The 24801-nt window shown below is 36.2% G+C and overlaps 1 protein-coding gene across 1 annotated transcript; it reads left to right on the top strand.

Moving 5' to 3' along the window:
• The first annotated feature begins 278 nt into the window (after positions 1–278).
• On the top strand, positions 279–17949 carry LOC119246644 (uncharacterized). The gene is made up of 4 exons (XM_037513009.2): positions 279–385; positions 801–2263; positions 7018–7105; positions 17570–17949. The coding sequence occupies exons 2-3, from the start codon at positions 820–822 to the stop codon at positions 7095–7097; spliced, it is 1524 nt and encodes a 507-aa protein (XP_037368906.1). The 5' UTR covers positions 279–385; positions 801–819; the 3' UTR covers positions 7098–7105; positions 17570–17949.
• The last annotated feature ends 6852 nt before the right edge of the window (positions 17950–24801 follow it).

Raw genomic sequence — 24801 nt, 5'->3', positions numbered from 1 at the left:
ATGGCAATAATGAAGTATTTAATAATAACCATTAGTTCAGAGGAAAGGAGAGGTATGACATGTGCCTATTATATCTGCCTTTATACTTAAATATTAATTCTGAAGTTTTATTTTGAATGAGGATTTCACTATGTCTTTCCCTTAAACACAAGTACAGATAACTAAGTGATGTCTTTCCCTCAATCAAAATCCCCAAATGTGCTGTGTTTCATGTCAAATGCACCTAAAAATTAAAGCTTTGTTTTATGATTTATTTTGCTTTGTAGCCAATGACTAGAACTAGTTCAAATGAACATATAGTCCCTGTTCAAGATGTGTCCTTTCCAAGTGAAATAATACCTGGAGTATTTGAATATTTTTCTTCAGAAAAGCTCAAAATTCCAAGGTAAGATATCTAGAAAATATCACTGATAAGCAATTCTCTGCAGATACAACCTTTACTTGGAATAGAATATACAAATAGTTTAATTTTATATTTCTCTACATTTTTAACATGACATGTTAAATTCCCAAAACGATGATACATTGACTGGATGGAAACAAGAAAATGGTACATTGCAAGGAAGTAGCCTCACCAAGAAATTACTTTCAGGTACATTGGACAATAGTTAATGTGAGAATAGCTGCAGGAAAAAATCTACCTACACTGATAGTCTTCCCATTTGTTCACAAGTAGGTTAGTGGTGTCTCTTGCTTTACTACAGTCTTAAAGAAAAAATATGTACTCTTTAGTATTTTCCTACAGAGGTGGTTGCTGACATTTGATGAATATTTTTATTCATGTTTGCATTTTCTTTAAGTAATGAAGGAGCAGTTACGATGTCACATGATGAAGGAAATAAATCTGAAACAGAATTATCTGATACAAAAGATTCTGAAACTTCAATTGATTCTTTGGACTATAAAAATCTTCATGATCTAACAATAATTGAAAGTGATAGCCCCCTGCTGGATTCTTGTTCTGAAAAATGTGTGATTGATTCTGACTCTGATAAAAGCATTAGTTTGGACTCTGACTTAGAACAACACTCAAAAGATTCTGACTCAATAATTTGGGGAATGGACTTGGACACAGCAAAATATCCATTAGACGCAGACTCTGTGAAGTGCTTGCTAGAAGCAGAAAAATACCAGATGGCTTCAGGCTGTGTGGAAGATCTGATGGAGTCAGAGCAACACCTAGTGGGAGCTGAACAATGTTTGATGGACATTAACTCTCTGAAACACTGGATGGACTCAGATTCAGAAAAATGCTTCACAGACTCTGATTTTGAAAAATATGTGATTGACTCTGACAATAAAAGACATGAGACAGATTCAGATTCAGAAAAATGCCTCATGGCTTCTGCACCGGTGGAACACCTGCTAAAAGCAGAAAAAGGCCAAATGGTTTCAGATTCCATAAAACTGATGGAATCTAAAAATACATTGATGGAGAGTGAACAATACTGGATGTTCTCTGCTTCTGAAAGGTATGTGATAGACTCAGGCTTGAGAAGTGATAAAATGGACTCAACTTCTGTATATGAGGTACATCTAATGGAAGAACAAAAACACCAGAAAACTAGATCTAAGAAATATATGATATATTCTGACTCTGAATCATGTGGGATGGACTTAGAAAGACATGAACTAGCCTCAGCTGCTGTGAAATGTCTCATGAATGCTAAAACATTGAACACCGATACTGAGGGGCGCTGGATGGATTCTTGGCCTGAAAATCATTCAATGGACTTGTATTCTGTAAGCCCAGGGATGGTCTCTGATCCTATGAAATATGAAATGATGACTGAAAATTGCCATAAGGGCTCTGAAAGGGAAAAATTCTGGATGGGCCTCAAATCTGAATCTGAAAGACAGCAATTTGATTTTGACTGCGGTAGATGCTGGAATAGTTCTAGGAGACATCAATATAGGTCTGAAAAATCTCAGGGTAGCTCTGGAAGATGTCAGGATAACTTTCAAAAGAAATGGGATAACTTTGAAAGATACCAGGTTTACTCTTATTCTAAAAATCATCAAGCAAGTACTGAAAATGAAAGATATAAGTTTGAAAGTGAAAGACACACGATGGAGAGGGAACAGTGTCTGATACAGTTTGAAAATGAGAGACATCAACTAGATGAAGGGAGAGAAAGATATCAATTGGAGTCTGATAGCAAAGAAAAACACAAGATTGCATCTGACAATGAGAAACAGCACCTTCACTCAAAACATGAAGCACAACGGCTTGGTGCTCGTAGAAAAGACAATCGCCCTCAAGGTAAGGTAAATGTTGTGTGGTTTTTGAAAGCAACTTGTTTCTCATGTCTCATTAATAACATAACACTTCCAAAATGTCAGTAGCTTTCGCAGATTTGGTCCTGAGATCATTTTATGAGAAATTTAGAAAAAAATGTATCTTAATCCCAATTCATTTTTTCAATATTAAAGGTATTTATTTATTTTTAATTGAGTTAATATTTGGATACCACCATCATGTATCGTCACTATAGAGAACCAACCACCAAATCACCCATAGGTCACAACATTAGTCCATTGAGTGGATCAAGATGTGGTATATATACACAATGGAATATTACTCAGCAATCCAAAAAGATAAACTCGATTAATTTTATTTAAATCGAATCAACATTAGTTTGCAATGCTATTATTTAGAAATATAGGATGACATCCTTCGTCATCAAGTATGTTACCACACCACAACCACCATCAAGGCACACATAGTCCTCCACCATAGTCCATTGTGCTCCCTCCATACTTCTGGTAGCCTCAGTTCTACAGTCAAATCTCTTCTATGGTTTTCGGACCTTTTTTTTAAGATCTATTTATTTATACAAGCATTGGGTACAGTCAGAAGTGCGGGAGGGTGAGAGAATTCACCAGAGCCAGAGTGGAGAGCAGAGCAGGCGGAAGGACCGAAGTACACTGCTGAGGGGAGCAGCGGGTGGCAGGAGAGGTCTGCGCACCATGTGGGACCCTCCTCTGGTGGCCGGGGAGCAGCTGGGTATCCAACCGGCGCTGCAGAGGCTGCGGGCAGCTTCGCAACCCAGCACTCAACCGCTGCGCCACCGGGGAGGCCCAGTTTTTGGATTTTTTGTAATTTTAATTAATTTATTTGAGGTAACTGGTTTGCATCCTGTATATGATTCAGAATAACAGATTCACACCTCCTCAGATGTATATCACCATACCCCATCCACACCAGAACACCATTATCCCTTTATTATATACAATTGACCACACCCCAAAATTTTGTTCCCATACCTCTGCTCCCCCTCTACTGGCCTCAAATCTAAAATCATTTCTAGACTGTTTGGTTTAGTTGTGTCAATTCCTCTGTTTTGTTTCTCTGTATTCCCCACATGAGTGAAATCATATGGTATTTGTCTTTCTCCCCCCTGTCTCTTCACTTAGCATAATCCCCTCCAATTACTTCCATGCTGTTGCAAATGCCATTAGTTCAACTTTTTACATAGTGATATAGTATTCCATTGTGTATATATGTCTACCACATCTTAATCCACTTATATGCCATGTACATTTAGGTTGTTTTCATAACTTGGCTATTGTAAATGGTACTTAAATGAACATAGGAGTGTATATAGCTCTTAGAATTAGTGTTTTTGCATCCTTTGGATAAATGCTTGGCTTGGAGGGGAATTACTGGATCATATGGTATATCTATTTTTAATGTTTTGAGAAAACGCCATAATATTTTCCATAGGGTCTAGACCAGTCTGCATCCCCACCAACAATGCACAAAATGCATAAGGGATCCTTTTTCTCCATACCCTGATCAATATTTGTGTGTTTTTATTCCAATATCATGTTGACTTCGTTACTGTGACCTTATAGTTTACTTTGAAGTCTGGAAGTGTGATACCTCCATTCCCTTTCTTTTTGTCAAAATTGTTTGGCTACTCACGGTAATTTGGGGTTCCATATAAATTACAGGCACATGTATTGATTCAGTAGTACCAATTCACTAGCACTAATTTATTAATACTAATTAGTTTTACATATACAAATTCATTTTGCGTGTGTGTATTCCTTGCACAAGTTTATTTTCACATACTTACTAATGAACCATGCAGAATCATAAAAATGAAAGAAAAATCATTTCCTAATAAAAAGTGTGCAAATAGTAGTGATGTTTTCAGAATATATCTAGTTTCTAGTGATATTAATACACTATATGTGTACCATCTCATATGCAGTTCCTTATAGACTCGGTATGGTTCTCCAGTGTCTCCTCTTGGAGTTGAACCTGATTTTATTACCAATTTTCATCCGAATCCACTGGGAGTGGGAAAATTCTACTTTTGTTTCTTGCCCAGGAATCAGTTAACCCTGAAAGACCATGATGAGGGTCAGTTGCACACATTTCAATGGTGGAGAAAATGAGAGAAAGGCATTTTACTTTATAAATCAGCTTTTTACTTTATCACATTTGTTAATATATGCTTTGCTAATTCTTTCTAAACTCACAACAACCCTAAAAGGTGGGTACTATTATCTCCATTTTACCAATGAAGAAACTGAAACCCAAATAAGTTATGGAATGAAACAAGGAAACATAAGAAATGATTCAGGATGTGAACTCATGCCCTAAAGTCTGTGCTGTTAAATATGAAGATGTATACTATATTTCAGCTCTGAGAGGTATGCACTACCTTAATTTCAGTGAGGATGAGGTTAAAATATTCAAGTGACTTGTTCCACAGCTTGAACCTAGCTTTATCTGACTCCAGACCTTGAGTTTCTAATCAAGTTTAATTATATTACTTATATATCAACTCTTGTTTAACCACATGACCTTCTAATTTAGAAAGTGCTATTATTACCGTTTAGCATTATTGTACCTGCTTCAAGAATGAGAGAACAGAGACTCAAGCAGACTACTTCATTAAATGTCATATAGGTAATTAGCTAAATTATAGCATAGAAATTCCCAGAGTAGTGTTATCTCAACTACACCATTGGTTAATGAAGTTTATAATCTAGTTGAAAAAATAATATTATTCCACATGAACCTAGCCAATGAATTACAATTTCCCTGGGTTAAATATTTTCATAAAATGCTTTGAAATATTTTAAATAACCTCAATTGGATTGTAATTATATAATTTTTAAATTAATAATAATATAAAGCATACATTGATATGTGATCAATCCACAGGTGGAAGCCCTTCCGACCATCAACTAAAACTTTGTTAGCTGCCTTCACCATCAATTTCAGCTATCGTTTATTGAAAATATATAAATTGTAAGAAAAATGATCGTCTCATGTTCATTCCATTATGAGCAATGCAATGTTCATAAAGTCAATTTGCACCCTATCTATCTCTTCCCTATGCCATCTTCTAAAGAGATAGAAGGAAAAGTGGTCTTGCTATTTAGCTCTCAGTTCCATAATTAAGTCTCTACTCCTCTGACTATGGATCTTAAATTATATATTTTACTAAATGAACAGGAATTGCAAAATGCCTTCCTTGAGAACAGTCCAGATCTCATTAATATCAACTCATTTTCTCAATGACTTTGCTTATGTTCAGAATTTGTGTTTGTGTAAGTTCAAATTTTATACCAAGTGCTATCATTTTGGGATTACACTCTCCATTCTTTCTGATATAGCCATATGCCCTCACCTCCACACTATACTGTAGCAAAAAACTGTAGTTAAAATACACACAAATTTTACTATCTTAACCATTTTAAGGATATAGTTTAGTAGTTCTAAGTACATTTACATTGTTGTGCAACAAATCTCCAGAACTCTTTTCATCTTGCAAAACTAAAACTCTATACCCATTAAACAATAACTCTGCATTCTATTATTCTCCCAGTCCCTGATAATCAGTGTTCTACTTTATGTCTCTATGATTTTAGCTAAGTATTTCATTTATCTATATTGTATACAACAATTTCTTTTTGTGCCTTGCTTCTTTTAATTAGCATAATGTCCTCAAGATTCATCCATGTTGCAGCATATGTCAGGATTTCTTTTCTTTTTAAGACTAAACAATATTATATATATATATACACACACACTAAATGAACAAGGAATTGTAAAATATATATACACACCACATTTTGTTTATTCATTAATCATTAATGGACATTTGGGTAGCTTACACTTTTTGGCTATTGTGAATAATGTTGCTATGAACATTGATTGTACAAATGTGTCTCTGACATCCAACTTTCAATTATTTCAGGCATATACTCAGAAGAAGAATTGTAGGATCATATGGTAATTTTATTCTCAATTTTTGGAGAAACTGCCATAATATTTTTTATAATGGCTATACCATATTACATTCTCACCTTAGTGCACAAAGATTCCAATTTCTCCATATTCTCACCAAAACTTATTTGTGTGTTTTTGATTGTGATCATCCCAGTGGGTGCCTATTAGACAATTTTATACCCAATATCTCATTTATTATGACAAGAACTGTCTACTAAAATCTTTAGAGTTAATTGGTCATCTGCTTAATTTTAATATGGGGCAAATATATCACTAGTATATGGTAGAATATTTTGTTTTTTAAAGATTTACTTATTTATGCATACACGAACTGAGGTACAGGCCAGAGGTGTGTGTGGTGGGGGAGAGAGGATTCGCCAGAGACAGAGTGGGAAACAAAACAAGCAGATTGACTGAAATGCACTGCTGAGGGGAGCAGTGGGTGAGTCAGGAGAGGTCTGCTGTGCCATGTGGGACTCTCCCTAGCCGGGGATTGAACTCCTGCTGCAGTGGCTCAGGATAACTTCATAGGCTGTGTCTTAACCCCTTGCACCACTGAGGAGGCCCAAATATTTTAAACTTAATTTTCAATATTGTTTTAATAAACTTCATGAAAATTGGGTAGAGGAATACCATTAATCGTAGATATATTTGAAGAAAAAGAGTCTGAGAAACTTTTCACTGCAGAATCATATAAATTTTCCTTCCTGTAATCTTAATTTATTAGAACTGAAAAATGATGAGTCTATTTAAAATGTTCATAGGTTTTTGGAGGACTGTTTTCCTGTCACCTTCACTTGTCCAAGAAAAGGAAACTGAAGAACAGCACTGTGCAACAAATTAATAACAAAGGTAAATATATTTAATACAAATTATCTAAGGATTTTTGTTATTCTCTGTGAATATTTGGAAAAATTCAAGTCCGAACTTGTAGTATCAGGAATCTCTAAACCCATACAATATCCACATACAATGATTCTCTAGGATTAAATAAATTCTAGGACGAGCCACTGCATTCAACTTACAATAGTACTCAAAACTTTAATTAGACCAAAGACATAAAATTAGCAAAAGGAAATAGCAAGTGTAGGGAAATTTATCATAAACTAGATATAAATTTCTAAAAGTCCTCTCTGTGTGAAACTACACAAGACTCATTTCATTCATGCACCAATAAATTATGACATGTATGAAATGTTGTATACCAGAAAAAAATTATTAGATTCTCAGTGTCCAGGGTGGTTTTTTGAGAACAGAGTTATTGATATATAATTTACTTTTTAAGCCATACAACTCTGTGGTTTTAAGAATATGTACAGATATGTGTAACTACAACAATCAATTTTGAAACATTTTTATCACCATAAAATATATCCCTGTACCCCACAGTTATCAATCATCTAGCGCTCTCATTCCCCACAGTGATAAGCCATCTCTATGTATTTCCCAAATCTGGACATTTCATATGAATGAAATCATACATAGTTAACTCAATTAGCATAATGTTTTCATGGTTAATCCATATTATAGCATTTATTAATATTTCATTCAATTATAAAGATATATATATATATGTGTTCATTACACCTTTTGTGTACTGTGAATAGTGCTGTTACACTTGTGTACACTGACATATGTTTCCATTTTTCTTGGATATATACCTGGACATGGAATTGCTGGATCATATGCTAACTCCATATTTAATCACTTGAGGAACTGCCAAACCATTTTCCAAAGTGATTGCATAATTTTACATTCCCACCAGTGGTGTATAAGTATACTTATTTCTCCAAATCCTTGTTAGCAATGGTCATTCTCTGACTTTTTTATTTTGGCCAACCTAGAGGGTGTGAAATGTATTTCATTAATGATTTTGATTTATATTTTCCCAATGGCTAATGATATTGAGCATCCTTTATGGGTTTTGTAATCATTGAATAGGTTTTTTTGGACAAAAGTCTATTCAAATGTTCTTATATTTTTGTGGATTTCTTTATTATTGTTATTAGGGTACATTTTCTTTTATTCTTTATTTTTACTTTTGATTGAGGTAACATTGGTTTACATTGCATAGTGCTCCTTCCCCACCTTGTTCCTTCTCCTTCCTCTCCCCCTCGATAGCCTCAGTTCTATAGTCATCCTATGTAACTCCTCTGCCATATTTTTTATTGGGTTATTAGTTTCCTTTTGGTTGAATTGTATAAATTCTCTGTAGATATTTGATATTAGTCCCTTATACATATGCTGTGCAAATACTTCTCCCATTCAGAAAGGTGGCTTCTTGTTTCAGTGACAATTTCTTTCACTGTGCAGAAGCTTTTTAGTTTGATGTTGTCTTTTCTTTTCCTTGCTGCTGGACAAATTTCACAAAGCCATCTCTGAAGTTTATGTGATGGAATGTTTTCACTATATTTTCTTCTACATATTTTATGGTTTTATATCCACATGCAAGTCCATTTTGCCTTGATTTCTATATATGACCTGAGATAGTGATCTAGACTTTTTCTTTTGCATGTGGCTGTTCAGTTTATCCAGCACCACTTATTAAAGAGGTTTTCATTGCTATAATGTAACTTCTTGGCTTCTTTATTGTATATTAAATATACATGTATGCACAGGTTTATGTCTGGGCTCCCAATTCTATTCCATTTGATCTGTGTCTGTTATTGGTCCAGTAACATACTGTCTTGATTTTTACAGCTTTGTAGTATAGTTAGAAGTCTGAAAGTTTGATGTTGCTATTCTTTTTTTCAAGATTGTTTTAGCTATTTGAGGTCTTTGTGGTTCTATATGGATTTCTGTATTGTATGTTCCCTTTCTTTTATATTTTTTATTTTTTTTTTAAATGAAGTGCCTGTTTCTTACAACTGTTGATTTTTGACAGTATAGGATGTCTCCACTCAGGAGTGGTCACCATAGTTCTCCCATGACCAAAGCACCCATAGTCCATTAACAAGTCTCTTGTGCTCTTCATCCACTCCCTCATTTTTACCACTCCCATTCTCCCTCCACTTCCCCTCCTGGATGCGTCAGATCAATGGTTAGCTTTCAAAGTTTGTATTTGTCGGACCCTTTATTTGTTTTATATGTGAAATATATATTTCACATATATATAAGTGAAATATATAAGTGAAAACATATAAGTGAAAACATCCAGTATTTATCCTTTTGTATCCAACTTATTTCGCTTAGGATTGTACCTTCTAGCTTCATCCATGTTCCTGCAAATGTATGGGTTTATCTTTCTTTTAATCACTGAGTAGTATTCAATTATGTATATGTACCACGTCTTCTTGATCCATTCCTCTTTTGAATGGAAGTTGTTTCCACATCTTGGTTATTGTAAATAGAGCTGTAATATACATAAAAGAGCAGGTTTCCATTTGAATTAGTGTTTTTGTGTTCTTTGGGGAGATACCTAGGAGTGGAATTACTGGATCATATGACAGCTGCATATTTAGTCTTTTGAGAAAGAGCCACACTGCTTTCCACATGGACTGAACCAGTATAAATTCCCACTAAGTGTGTCAGAGGGCTTATTTTTCTCCACATCCTTGCCACCCCTTGTTATTTCTGGTTGTTTTGATATGGACCATTCTCATTGGTGTGAGGTGGTATCTCATTCTAGATTTGATATGCATTTTCCTGATAAGTGGTGAACGTTTTTTATATACCTATTAGCCATTTGCCCATTGTCTTGGAGGAGTCTTATTTCATTCATATGCACTTTTTTTGATTAAGTTGTTCATTTTAATTTACTTGTATGAGCTCTTTTTTTTTTTTTTTTTTTAAAATAGAGGCATGTTTTATTTATTTATTTATTTATTTGTTTGTTTGTTTGTTTTGTTTATACAAGCACTGGGTACAGTCAGAAGTGCGGGAGGGTGAGAGAATTCACCAGAGCCAGAGTGGGGAGCAGAGCAGGCAGAAGGACCGAAGTACACTGCTGAGGGGAGCAGCGGGCGGCAGGAGAGGTCTGCGCGCCATGTGGGACCCTCCTCTAGTGGCCGGGGAGCAGCCGGGGATCGAACTGGCGCTGCAGAGGCTGCGAGCAGCTTCGCAACCCAGCGCTCAACCGCTGCGCCACCGGGGAGGCCCCTGTATGAGCTCTTTATAGATCTTCAATATCAGTCTCTTCTCAGATGTATCGTGCACAAATAATTTCTCCCGTTCTGTGGGGGTGCCTCTTCATTTTGGTAACTGTCTCTTTTGCTGTATAGAAGCATTGTAGTTTAATGTAGTCCTTGTTTTAGTGTATGTATTTTGCTCCTTTGTCATATATTAGTTCTCCATATATGTGTAGTATTATATCTATTTATTGGACTGTGTGCCTGTTTTTATTCTAGTATCATGGTTGGAACATTGTTATTATCACTTTATAGTATAGTTTAAGGTCTGAAAGTATAATATCCCCCATATCCCCTGTTTTCAGTAAGGAGAGATTTGACTATTTGGTGTATTTTGTTATGCCACGTGAATTTCGACAATATTTGTTCTATTTATTTAAAGAATATTTGTTCTATTTCTTTGAAGAATGCCATTTCAAGTTTGACAGGGATTGCATGAGTCTGTATATTCCTTTGGATAAGATGCCCATATTGACAATCTATAAGTATGGGTATATCTTTCCATTTCTTTCTTTATTCCATGTCTTTTAAAAATGTCTCATACAAACCAAACAACGGGTCAGAAAAAGATAAAAATTGCAAGCTAGCCATAGACTCAAGGCATACATCAAGGGAGAGGGAGAGAGAAGCATCAAAACAGGGGAGGAAAGAGTACAAGGGACTATGGTGATGGATCACGGGTGTTATGGTGGTCTGGTGCTATGGGGGAAACTATAGGGACTACATCTAAGTGGAGAAATCAAGTACTGTACAAAAATGAATGATATAAATAAGTAAATTTAACAAATAAAAGATTTACGGTTATGTTTTAAGTTTACACATTATAGCTTCTCTAGTTACTGTCCCCCCACGCTAGAATTTTTGTTTTTATTTGCATGTTTTTTTTAAATATTGACTATATTATTTTAGCAATGTCTATTTTGCTCCCAGAATGTCAAGCCTCTGATAATGCTTCAAGGGGGCCAAACTTTGCATTGCACAATCACTCTGTGACAACATTGGTTTAGTCAAGGTTCTCTTTATCTGTTTCCCTAACCTTATCCAGCTGTTAATTTCCACTAAGTGACTGCTCTAATTGTTATCAACAGTGCCTTAAGGCATAAAATTCTCATACTTAGTCTTCTTTGAATGTAGAGGTCCAAAGTATTTGTTATTTATCTAACCATGGAGTGCTCTTAACAACTGTCAATTTCCCTGGTTGTCTCCTTAAGCTAGTGTGCCTGTTACAGTTTAGCCTTTATATTCCTTGATACTGCCAGTCTTCTCTAAGTTGCCATTCACCACAAATGAAAGCATCCTTAGACTTGAAATTCTCCAGACTCTTTTGAAAATGAAGACAGTCCTTTTGGGAAGAAAATAGGAGATCTGTTTTATGGATTGCTTTCCTCGCCCAGTCAAAATATCTGAGACAAAGCTTTGGTGTTGGGGGTAGGGACAACGGCATTCTTCTCTCTTTGTGACACCTCTTTTTTTAGGGCCTAGGTGTTTGGTGGAGGTGCAAAAATAGCCTCAAGTTTCTTAACTGGTTTCTCCTGGTGTGGAGCCAATGCCTTATCAGTTAGGATAAAGAAAATTGGGGTTCACGTATTCTCAGTAGTACCACACCCAAGTTAGAATCTCTATTCCAAAAGCAGAGATTAGCAGAAATGTTAGCATATGACAGGGGTACCAGGGATCCCAAAATGTTAAGAAGTGCACACTCTAAAAAGGATTCAATCATTCACATGCACAAGGGCAAATAAAGCAGACTCTGAGTATGTACAATCTTTAATACAATTGGTGTGAATATTTATAGAGAGAAGAAAGCATGTGCTTAATAAAACTGACAATTACCTATCCCCTCATGGGCAAATGCCCAGTCAAACAGGCTTGGCCCAAAGCAGGATTGCTGAGTCTGAAATCCTGTCACACATCTAAGCTACCTTCTGTCAAAGAACTACAGGAGGCTAGGCAGGTCCCAGAGCTATGCAGGACTGACTCAAAATTAAAAATATTTAACACATCAAGATAACGGCTGCCATGTCTCTGACAAGGACCAGGCAGAACCTCCCCATATGTCTCTCACCCATGTGTCTCTTCCAGTTATCTCTTCAAAGGATATTTGCATGCTTCTTCTCCACCTGTGTCTTTTCATGTGTCTCCTGAAAGCAGATCCAGGGTGCATCTCAAAGCCAGAAAAACAATAGTCATAGACTGCATGTCTGCACTTGAAAGCCAAGGATGGCCGTGGAGTTCTGCCCCCTTTTTCTCAGCAGCCACATCACTCAATCAGAAAGTCAGATTCATGGAATTCTGGCAGTTATAATTCTTGGTTTCTGGGATATATTTGGTCTAGAGATAGAAGTGGAGTCTGTAAAAACACTAGGAGTTAGATTGTTCTTTTAACAGGAAGAAGAAGAGAGAACCCCACCTCTTGGTAACACTCTCCTGGACTTTAGACTAGGCAACAACTTGATCAGGAGAAGATAAGAAATACTTGATATCCTGCTCCTCCAAAGAAGACAGACTTGCAACCTTGGGGAAAGTTAATACTGAGTTCTTGGATGCACGTCTCTGAAATATTAGTTTCCATCTTAGCTATAGTAGGGGAGAAGAGAGAAGGAACACTTCCATTTCAATTGCCACAAGTTTTTTTTTTTCTCACTAAATTTTAGATTTTCTTTTTTTTTTAAGATTTATTTATTTATACAAGAACCGGGATACAGGCCAGATGTGCGGGAGGCTGAAAGGATTCACCAGAGACAGAGTGGGGAACAGAACAGGCAGACTGATGAAATAGACTGCTGAGGGAAGCAGCAGGTGAGACAGGAGAGGTCTGCTTCGCCATGTGGGATTCTCGCCGCCGGCCGGAATCGGACCTGCACTGCAGAGGCTGCGGACAGCTTCACAGTGCGGCGCTCAACCACCTGCGCCACCAGGGAGGCCTGGATTTTCTTAAAAATATATTCCTTTATCTGTTGCATCAGGGTGCACAGAAAATCATCATGTGCAACTCTTGATTTCTCTAGGCCGGCAAATATTGAAATAAGCATCAGACTATTGTATCAGACATATGATAACATTTCTACTACTCTGCTCTTGGAATAGAGATTCTAACTTGTGTGTGGTACTACTGTGAATACCTCCTGTATGCCCAATAAGCTACCTAAAAAGACAAAGTTAACAAGCCATTTGGCTTCAGACACCATTTTAAATAACTCAGATAAAATCAGCCAGAAAGAGAAAGACAAATACTAGATGCTGTAACTTATATGTGGAATATAGAAAAACAAAACTGACCTTTAAAGGCTGACTGTGGAATGGAAGCACACAGAGGGAGAGGGAGATGAATAATGGGAGAGATGAGAACAAAGAGGGGATAGCTCACAAGGGTCTATGGTGGTGGACAAAGGGTTCTTTGATGGGGGGTGCACTATGGCAACAACACCTGAAGGGAGGGATCCTACACTTCCATAATGCAAGCAATGATATAAACCAATATTAATCCAATAAATATAATTTAAAAAAATAAAAATAAACAAATAGCTCAGCCAAAACAAAAGATGGGGGAGGGAGAGGATGGAGCAGAAACTCAGTAAGATTATTAAACATGAAAGGCACAATAAATAAAGGCATGACTGCTATGTAAATTTAAGTTCTGCCTTCTCCTTTGAAAAGAGTGAAGGGGATTAGGTCTTTCAGGTATTGTGAGTGAAATGTCTCTTTCAAAATGGCAAATTCTATTTAGAATAGCCAAGATACGGAAACAACATAAATGGCCCAAAACAGGTGAATGGATCAAGAAGATATGGTATATATACACAATGGAATGCTATTCAGCAATCAAAAGAAATAAACTCATGTCATTTGCCACAACATGGATGGAGCTGGAAGGGATTATGCTAAGTGAAATAAGTCAGACGAAATAATATTAATATCAGATGGTTTCATGTATATGAAAAATATAGAGAAACCAAAGAAAGTGTCAAGAAAAAAGACAAAACTTGCAAGCTGACGACAGATCTGAGGCACACAGCAGTGGATGAAGAGGAAGACAGGTCAAATCAGGGGAGGGGGGAAGCACAAGGTACTAAAGTGATAGATCGTGGGTGCTGTGGTGGTGGGAGAACTGCAGGAACTGACCAGAGGGGAGAAATCAAATACTATACAAAACTTAACAAAGATGTAAGAAAATAAATTAAAATTTTAAAATATGGCAAACTCCTTCCAGTAATTAGAGTCCCTCCAGTGAAATAAACCTGTTGCCCAAAAGATATATTTTTGGGTGGCAGATTTTTCTCCCCTATAGAGATTTTAAGTATTTGGTGTTTTAAAGTAATTTTCATCAGTTTCACTGTGGAATGGGTCCAAGGAGTTCCTCACACTGTCATATCATAATTCAATATCTCCAGTGACAAAGGATTTTGCTAGAGGCTGGGCATGTAGGTACCATCTGCTAGCACTTATCAAAATCCAGCCTACAGAAAGAAAGCAAGTGTTCACATTGAATGAACAGTTTAGGCACAGAGAACTACTCTTGCATTCCGAGAATTTTGGGAATTCTCAGAATTGGGAAAATTCACACAATTCAAGGTCCTAGATGACAGTGAAGAGTCAGTCTTGCAAGCAGGGCTTTGTAACAATCTCAGAACCTTTATGTAAACACTTATCTGCATAGTTCACCAATTTAGACTTTAGCAAGAATGTCTTTACAGAAAAATTAATAGTAGTAGGACCTCACATAAGAGGGTGATATCAAACTGTAGTGTTAAATACAGTTATATTCTTTAGGGTTCCTTGATTTACCCAATTAAAATAAATCCCATTAATCAGAAATATCTACAGTTGAAAGCCAGATCACATCTTCCTTAATTTTTCATGACCTTGTTTTCTTTTTCATTACATTTATCAGTTGTTTCTATGTCTTTATAACTTCATGTTTACATTTTTTACTCTTCCATATGTCCATGTGCCTCAGTTATCTTCTGCCAACTCTCCCATGTCAAAGCCCTATCTCCTACCCCTCCTTTCTCCTATTTGTTGCCGCTGGTAAATAGTAAATTTTTTACTAAGTCTGAGATTTCTTTTTGCTGTATTTTGCCAGCATAGCTTTTTATGTTATTTATATAACACAGTAAGTGTTACCATCTATCTTTCACTTTCTGATTTATTTCACATTGCATAAACACTTCAATAGCTATCTGTTTTGTACCAAAAGAAAATACTTAATCTTTTTAATAACTGAGTGGTATTCCATTGAGTATCTGTTTCTCATTTTCTTCATCTATTCATCAATGGATAGTTAGACTGCTTCCATGACTTTGGAATGGTAAACAATAGTGCTATGAATATAAAGTGCATAAGTCTTCTTGTATTAGAGTTTTCATATTTTTGAAGAAATATCTAGAAGAGCTGGATCACAATGGATTTGCTTTTCTATTTTCTTAAGGAATGTCCATACTGTCTTTGCAAGGAGGCTGCACCAAATTGCATTTCCACCAACAGTGGATGAGTGTTCCTTTTTCCCCACATCCTTGCCAACATTTATTTTTTTCCATGGGTCATTTTCTCAGGGGTGAGGTAACATTTCATTGTCATTTTAATATGCATTTCCCTTATAATAAAGGATGTTGAATGATTTTTTCATGTGTCAATAGGTCATCTGAATGTCTTCTTGAAAGAGGTGTCCAAGTCTTTTGCCATTTTTAAATTGGCTGTCTCATTTTTTTTGTTGTTGTTGTTGATGATGATGAATTGAATATGTGCTTTGCATATTCTGGGAGTCCCTTGTTAGATATGTGATGTGCAAGTATCTTCTCCCATTCTATAAGTGGCTGTTTTGTTTTTGTGACTTTTTTTTTTGAGGTACAAAATCATTGTAAGTTTGATATAGTACCACTTGTTTAGTTTTGTTTTTTTTTCCCTAACCATTGGAATTGCATTCCCAAGTAGATCTTTATGATGGATGGCCTATAGTGCATCTCTGATGTTTTCTTTTAGGTATTCTGTGGTCTCAGTTCTTATAACCAAATCGTCAATCCATTCAAAGTTAATTTAAGTTTATGGAGTTAAATATGGTTAGTTTCCTTTTTAATTATTTGCATGAAGCTATTTATTTATCCCAAAACCATTTGTTAAAGAGGGTTTTCTTTCTCATTACTCTTGTTAAATATTATCTGTTCATATTTGTGTGGTTTCTATTCTAATCCCTTGGTTGGTGTTACTGTTTTTGTTCCAATACTAAGCTGTTTTTATTCTACTGTTGTGTAATATAATTTGAAGTGTGGGAGTATGATGCCACCATTTTTTTTTTCCTTTCTCTCAGGGTTGCTTTAGGTATTTGTAGCCTTTTGTGGTTCCTCATAAATTTTATAACTGTTCTATTTCTTTGGAAATTCTCATGGAATTTGATAGGTATTGTGCTAAATATATAATTACTTTTTAACCATCTTGATAGTACTTTTATTTTTTAATGACGTTCCTTTACAATAGTGTTTAAGTGTATAGGACTTTTATAGCTGGAGAAGAGAAGTCAAAGTCTGGTTTCAAAGTTTCAACAATTAGGCTGACACTCTTGTTAAGTGCTGCTGCAGTTGGTAACTTTAAGTTAAAAAAAAAAAAACTTACTTTACTTTCTCTTTGAAGCTTGTACTTGCATATTCAACAATCTTGAGCTGAGCTCTAAGGCTGACAGGGAACAGAAAATACAGAGAAAGAGGGGGCTACCCAAAAGTGGGATATCTTATAAAATCTGAATCCTGAGCCTGGACTCATTTATAGACAAAGTATTTTCTAGTTGGTTTAGATGAATGAGACTAATTCAGACCCATGGTAAGTATTGCAATAATATACTTATTTAATTTGATCTTTGGTCCTTGTCTCCTGAACTGCTTATAGTTCTCTTTATCTCCAAAAGGCTGGAGACATTAAAACTTCCAATAATTTTAACTCAAGGGTGTAAACAATTGGAATTACAAAACTGTGATAACTAGTCACAGTTCAAGTGAGGTAAGTAAAAATTCTGCTCCCCTATTTGCCCCCGAAATTTCTGCCCCTATTCTTCAGGAAGTGGTTCCAGAAGACAAGCCTCCATTTATTACCCCTCAAGAATGAGGAGAGGATACAGAGAAAGGAGAGAATTGAAACTAGCCTGCTAACCATAGTTTCTTGCCCTGTTTGTCCTTGCTCGGTCCTTTTTCTTTTCTTGCAGACAAAACCAGAAAACCAGGAAAAAATCAGCTGAAACCAAGATGGAAGTAGAAATAAAACAAGGGTTAAGCCAGAACTTCATTACTATAGCAAAAGCATACCTACCAGCTCCATGGGCAAACTGGTAAAGACAAAATTTTGAAGAAGGAGCTGGTCTGAATATAGTTCCTGGAAAATCCTGCTGATTGTCCTGAAATCCTGCTGATACAGGCCACTTAACCTATCCTTGTCCTTAGTACCCCACCATGTAAGTTCCTGCTTCTCCTCCAGGTTGGGGGAGATGGCCCTTGTGGCAGTGGTCCACCATGCCCTCAGGTTTGCTAATATCTGATTAAACCTGATTTCTTTCCACAACTTTTGTCTCTCAAGTTTTGGCCAGTGAGCAGTGAGTAGCTGGACCCTCTAAATTTTCTTCTAATAAAATCTACTCTGCCTGTGATCTATAAATGAAACAACAAGGTCTGAATGACAGCATATTCTGTTCACAACATGGATTGTACTGAATATTTTAAATACAATGTTGAGATCTACTGCTTAGAATGATTCCTTTCAAAATGTTACTGCTTAAGAGTGTGGGAAGATGATGGCAGAGTGAAGATGCCAGATTTGCCTGTATATGAAGGATATACTAACAACTAGATTTCAGCATAACAAAGCCAAAAACACCTGAGAGAAAAGTAGATGACCACAGCACACACTAAGAGCAATGGTCTGGCAGAAAAGGGTAGAAAAATTTTAAGTAAGCTTTGTTTATAATAATAGGGTAGTTAAATCCATAAAAGGGAGGGGCAGCTGTGGTGAAGAGTCCTCTAAAGTTGTTGATTCAGGGGACTTGGCACCCAGAACAAAGGGTGCACTGCTGGAATGCTGAAGCGGTTGGAGGGGTAGAGCAAAAATTACTATCATAATCCTGAGGCTCTCCATATAGAACAGCTGGGACCTTGAACACCAAGAAGAAACAGGTCAGAACACCTCTGTGTCCTCATACATGAGGCTAATATGAAATTCGGATATTCAAAACAACTGCCAACACTAGTCCAGGGCTAAAAGCAAAATAATAAATGAACACTAGCATAAACTAGAATTTAAGCACCTAGTAATTATAGGAGCAAACATCCCAAGATATGACTCTGTGTTGAAAAGAAAGAACAACTCTTGGCCTGTGACCTCATAACACCTACAATCCATGTCCCAACATTACATCTAGTATTCAGAACTAACCTAGAATGGAAGAGACACTAAGATCATGGTGCTGATATAAAAGACGGGATCACTATAGATACCCACCAAACAACCAAAAGCAAAGTGGGAAGTTTAAAGCCCTGACACTCGCTGGAGGTGATCCTTTAGCACCCTACTGTCTCAGTCCTCTTTTTTTACCTATGACTCCTTGCTGGTACCAGTTTTCTGATAACTTCAACAGGTACAAAGACAACAGTCTGAAAGTTTATCAGTATCAAAATAGTACTGCTCATTTATTATTTATTTTTTACAATGTTTGCTTTCTTTTCTCAGGTGTAATCCCAATAGAGTTTCTGCCACCAACTCACCAGTGCACCATCACCATAGTCCTAATCCCAATAGAATTTACACCACCAATTCACACATGCACCATCACCATAGTCCGTTGTGCTTTTAACACCCTCATTTTCATCCCTTTCTCTCCCCCTCCCCTGTAGAATGTCTCTGATTTATAGTTGTCTGTTTATTTTTGTTTTGTTGTTTTTTATTTTTATTTTTTCCTTGATCTCTTATATGGTTTACCTATATTCCTCCTATAAGTGAAACCATCTGATATTTTTCTTTTTTCTCTCTGACTTATTTCACTTAGTATAATCCCTTCCAGCTCCATCCATGTTACTGCAAATGACATTAGTTTATCTTTTTTAATTGCTCAGTAATATTCCATTGTGTATATATACCACATATTCTTGATCCAGTCATCTATTTTTGGGCATTTGGGTTGCTTCCAGGTTTTACCTATTATAAGTAGTGCTGCAATAAACATAGGGGAGCAGGTATTCTTTTGAATTAATGTTTTTGTGTCCTTTGGGTAGATCCATAGGAGTGGAATTGCTGGGTCATATGGTAGCTCCATTTTTAGTAGACTGAGGAACCTCCACACAGCTTTCCATAGTGGTTGGATAGTACTACTCATTGACTATGCACCTGGTCTGCAACAGTTTTGATTGATATGTACTAGATTTTTTCAGATCCCTAACATAACATCCAATCTGCAACCCATGAATCAGAGTAATTTTGACTTTAAAATGTGATTATTTAAGGGATATATTCTCTAAGTCTCTACAGTTATCATAGATAGTGCTTACATGGACTATAGTGCTTGATGGACTGAACAAAAAAAATTGAAAACCTTCTGGAAAATATTCATCATTTTAGATGTCATTAAGTATATTCATAATTTGTGGGAGGAAGTCAAACTATCAACATTAACAGGAGTTTGCAAAAAGTTACAATCAACCTTCATGGATGACTTTGAGTTCAGTACTTCAGTGGAGGAATTGAAGATGTAGTAGAAATAGCAAGAGAACCAGAATTGAATTGGTTCCTGAAGATATAACAGAATTGATGCTATTGGATGATAAAACTAGAATACTACCTCACACCAAGCACAAAAACCAACTCAAAATGGATAAAAGAATTGGACAAAAGACCTGAATCCAGGGCCTCCCTGGTGGCACAAGGGGTTAAGACACGACCTATGAAGCTATCCGCAGCCACTGCAGCACGAGTTTGATCCCCGGCCTGGGAGATACCCACATGGTGCAGCAGACCTCTCCTGACTCGCCTGCTGCTCTCCTCAGTAGTGTATTTCAGTCGATCTGCTGTTCTGTCCCCCACTCTCTCTCTGGTGAATCCGAATCCTCTCACCGCCCCCCACACACACCTCTGGCCTGTACCCTGGTTCTTGTATACATAAATAAATAAATCTTTTTTAAAAGAGATCTGAAACCATAAAATATATAGAAGACAATATAGGCAAAACAATACATGACATACAACTCAAGTAATATTTTTAAAGACACATCCCCCAAAGCAAAGAAAATGAAGGAAAAGATGAATAGCTGGGACTACATCAAACTAAAAAGCTTCTGTACAGCAAAAAAGACATTAAGCAAAACAAAGAGACACCCCACTGATCGGGAAAAAAATTTGCACACATTACTACTGATAAGGAACTGATCACAAAGATCTACAAAGAGCTTACTTGACTCAACAAAATACAAAGTAATCAATCCAGATAATAAATGGGCAGAAGTGCTAAAAACCACTTCTCCAAGGAGGAAATGCAAATGGCCAAATATGAAAACATGTTCAATATCTCTTATAATCAGGGAAATGCAAATAAAAACAACAATGAGATACCACCTTACACCAGTAAGAATGGCATGTATATATATATATATATATAAAACAGGCAACAACAAATGTGGGCAAGGATGTGGAGAAAAAGGAACTCTCCTACGCTGCTGGTGGGAATGCAAACTGCTCCAACCACTATGGAAGGCTGTATGGAGTTTCCTTGGACTACTAAAATTGTTGCTTCATATGACCCAGCAATTCCATTCCTAGGAATATACCCAAAGGACACAAAAACATTTATTCAAAAGGATACCTGTACCTGTTTGTTTACTGCAGCACTATTTACAGTAGATAAGATAGGGAAACAACCCAAATGCCCAAAAATAGATTACTGGATCAAGAAGATGTGGTATATGTACACAATGGAATATTACTCAGCAATCAAAAAAGATAAACTCATGCCATTTGCAGCAACATCGATGGAGCTGGAAGGGATTATGCTCAGTGAAATAAGCCAGAAAGAAAAAGAACAATATCAAATGGTTTCACTTATAGGAGGAAAGTAGGGGAACCAAATAAGGGATCAAGAAAAAAATAATTATAGTAAATTAAAAACAAAATTAACTGGCAACTATATATCACAGACATTCCGCAGGGGAGTGCAAGAGGGATCAAAACAGGTGAGGGATGAGCACAAGGAACTATGGTGGTGGTGCATGGGTGAATTGGTGGTGGGAATTCTATGGGGACTACACCTGAGAGGATAAAACATACATTATATAAAAAGGAAGAATGATATAAAATACACATAAAATAAAAAAAATTAAAATTAAATAACATAAACAAATATAGGTGCTCCTAAATACATTAGGCAACTACTATCAACACTTCATTCTCACCAATGGGCAGATCAACCAGACAGAAAATAAACAGGGGTACAATAACCTTAGAGAATTAGATCTCTTGGACCTCATAGATATGGGCAGGGCACTGCACCCCCCCAAAACAGAATATACATTTTTCTCAAGCACACATGGGACATTCACCAGATAGACCACATAATGAAACATTAAAAAATACTGATGATTTCATGAAGATTTCATGAAAATCATATGTAGCATATTCTCAGATTATATAGCTATCAAATATAAATCAATAAAAGACTGAACAACACACTACTAAAAGATTGCTAGGTTGATGAGGAAATCAAAGAAGAAATTTAAAAATATCTCAAGACAAATGAAAACAAGCACACAACCATCAAAAATCTTATGGGACACAGCAAAAGCAGAACTAAAAGGGACATATATAGCAATACCAACCCATATCAAGAAACAAGAAGCTCAACAAATATCTATCTTAACTGGAGGAATTGGAAAAAGAACAACAAACAAATCTAAAAGTCAGGAGAATAACAGAAACAATAAAATTAAAAGCAGAAGTAACTGAAATAAAAGACAGTCCAAGAGATCAATGAAAAAAAAAAAGCTACTTCTTTGAAAAAATAAACAAAATACACAAAACTCTGGGGAGGCTCACCAACAAAATTATGGAAAAATCTCAAATAAATAGAATAAAAAATGAAAGTGGAGAATTCAGAGCAAAGCTTCAGAAATGCAGAGGATAATTAGAGACTACTATGAACATCTATATGCTAACAAATTCATTAACATTAAAGAGATGGACAAACTCTTAGAATTAAACAATCTGAATAGGTAAGAAATAGAAACCCTGAACAAATGAATCATAAGCAAGGAAGCTGAACAATAACAAACCACAAGGGCCCAGGACCATATGGTTTCACATGTGAATCTTCAAAGATGAACTAATGCCTATCTACTCAAACTCTACCAAAAAATTGAAAATGAAGGAGTACTTCCAAATGCTTCGTATGGGGCCAACATTACTATAATACCAAAACCAAAGGCAACACACACACATACATTACAGAACAATCTACCTAATGAAGACAGATGGAAAAATCCTGAATAAAATCTGAGCAAACCAAGCATTGAGACAGGGAAAAAAATAAGAAAGTGGTACCATTTACAAGTACACCAAATAAAAATTGAATAACTAGGAGTAAACCTAACAAGGCAGGTAAAATATCTGTAAAGAAAACTATAAATCATCGTTGAAATAAAGAGAAGACACAAAGAAATGGAAAAAATATTTCCTGCTCATGAATTGGAAGAATCAACATTGTCAAAATGGCCATTCTACCAAAAAGCAATATACAGATTCAATGCAATCCCAATAAAATATCAATGGCATATTTCAAAGAACTGGAACAAATACAACCAAAATTCATATGGCACTACAGAAGACCATAAATAGCAAAAATAATCTTGACAAAGAGAAAGATAATGGAGGTATCACACTTACAGACCTCAAGCTATATAAAGCCATAATAATTAAAACACCCTGGTAATGGAACAAAAACAGACATATGGACCAATGAAACAGATTTGAGAGCCCAGAAATAAACCCACATATATAGAGACAGCTAATATATGATAAAGGAATCAAAAATATATGCTGGGTCAAGGAGAGCCTCTTAATAAATGGTGCTGGGAAAACTGGACAGCTGCATGGAAATGAATGAAACTAGACAATGACCACACACCATACACCTAAATCAATTTTAAATGGATCAAAGACTTGGATATGAAACCTAAAACCATAAAAATACATAGAAGAAAGCATAGGCAGTAAATTTCATGACATAAGATTTAGTGATGCCTTTAGAGATTCATCCCCAATAGCAAGGAAAACAAAAAGAAACAAACAGCTGGGACCACATCAAGCTAAAAAGTTTCTGTATAATGAAAAGAAACCATAAATAAAATGAAAAGAAACCCTACTGAATGGGAGAAAATATTTTAATACCATACATCTGACAAAGGATTGATATTAAGGATATACAAATAATTCATTAGAAAACTTTACAAAAACAAAATAACCCAATCAATAAGTGGATGAAAGAGACCCTCCCTCCCTAGTGTCTCAAGGGGTTAAGTGCAGCACAATGAAGCTAATTGAAGCCACCACAGCATGAGTTCGATCCCCAGCTAGGGAGCTAACCCACATGACACAGCAGACCTCTCCTGTCTGGCCGCACGCTGCTCCCCTCAGCAGTGTATTTCAGTCTGCCTGTTCTGTTCTTTACTCTGTCTCTGGTGAATCCTCTCACCCTCCCTCACCCCGCACCTCTGGCCTGTACCCCATTCTTGTATGTATAAATCAATCTTTTTAAAAATGGGCAAAAGAACTAAACAAACACATCTCCAAAAATGACATCAGAACAGCCAATACACACATGAAAAAATGCTCACAATCATTTATTATTAGAGAATTCCAAATAAATACCACAAAGAGATACCATCTCACAAGTGTTAGAATGTCCATATCAGAAAGATCAGAAACAAGTTTCTGGTGAGGATGTGGAGAAAAGGGAACCCTCCTACACTGCTGGTGGGAATGCAAACTGGTCCCTCCCTTATGGAAAGCAATATGAAAGTGTCTCAAAAATTAAACTTGGATCTGCCATGCCACCCAATAATTCCACTTCTAAGCATCTATCCAAAAAATTCAAAAACACTAATTTGAAAGGAAATTTGGCACTACATGTTTATTGCAGTACTATTAACTATGGAACAACCCAAGTGCCCATGAAGAGATAAGTGGGTTGGTCGCTACATGCAAAAGAATGAAGCTTGACTACTACCTCATAACATACACAAAAACCAACTCAAAATGGATTAAAGAACTAGACATAAGACCTGAAACCATAAAATACATAGAAGGAAATATAGGCGAAACACTACATGACATGCACATCAAAGACATATTTTCAGACACATCACCCAAAGCAGTGATAGTGAAGACAAAGATAAACAGCTGGGACTA

Source organism: Talpa occidentalis, unplaced genomic scaffold, assembly GCF_014898055.3.
Source record: "Talpa occidentalis isolate TD23 unplaced genomic scaffold, MPIMG_talOcc4v2.1 talOcc4.15, whole genome shotgun sequence".
Taxonomy (NCBI): Eukaryota; Metazoa; Chordata; class Mammalia; order Eulipotyphla; family Talpidae; genus Talpa; species Talpa occidentalis.
Note: the sequence above shows the minus strand (reverse complement) of the source record. Positions and strands in the feature narration are given on the sequence as shown.

Bases quoted from the DNA above. Each gene is read 5' to 3' on its own strand.
- LOC119246644 (XM_037513009.2), top strand. From the start codon at position 820: ATGTCACATGATGAAGGAAATAAATCTGAAACAGAATTATCTGATACA. The intron at 2,264-7,017 runs GTAAGGTAAATG...AAATGTTCATAG, and splicing joins AAAAGACAATCGCCCTCAAG to GTTTTTGGAGGACTGTTTTC.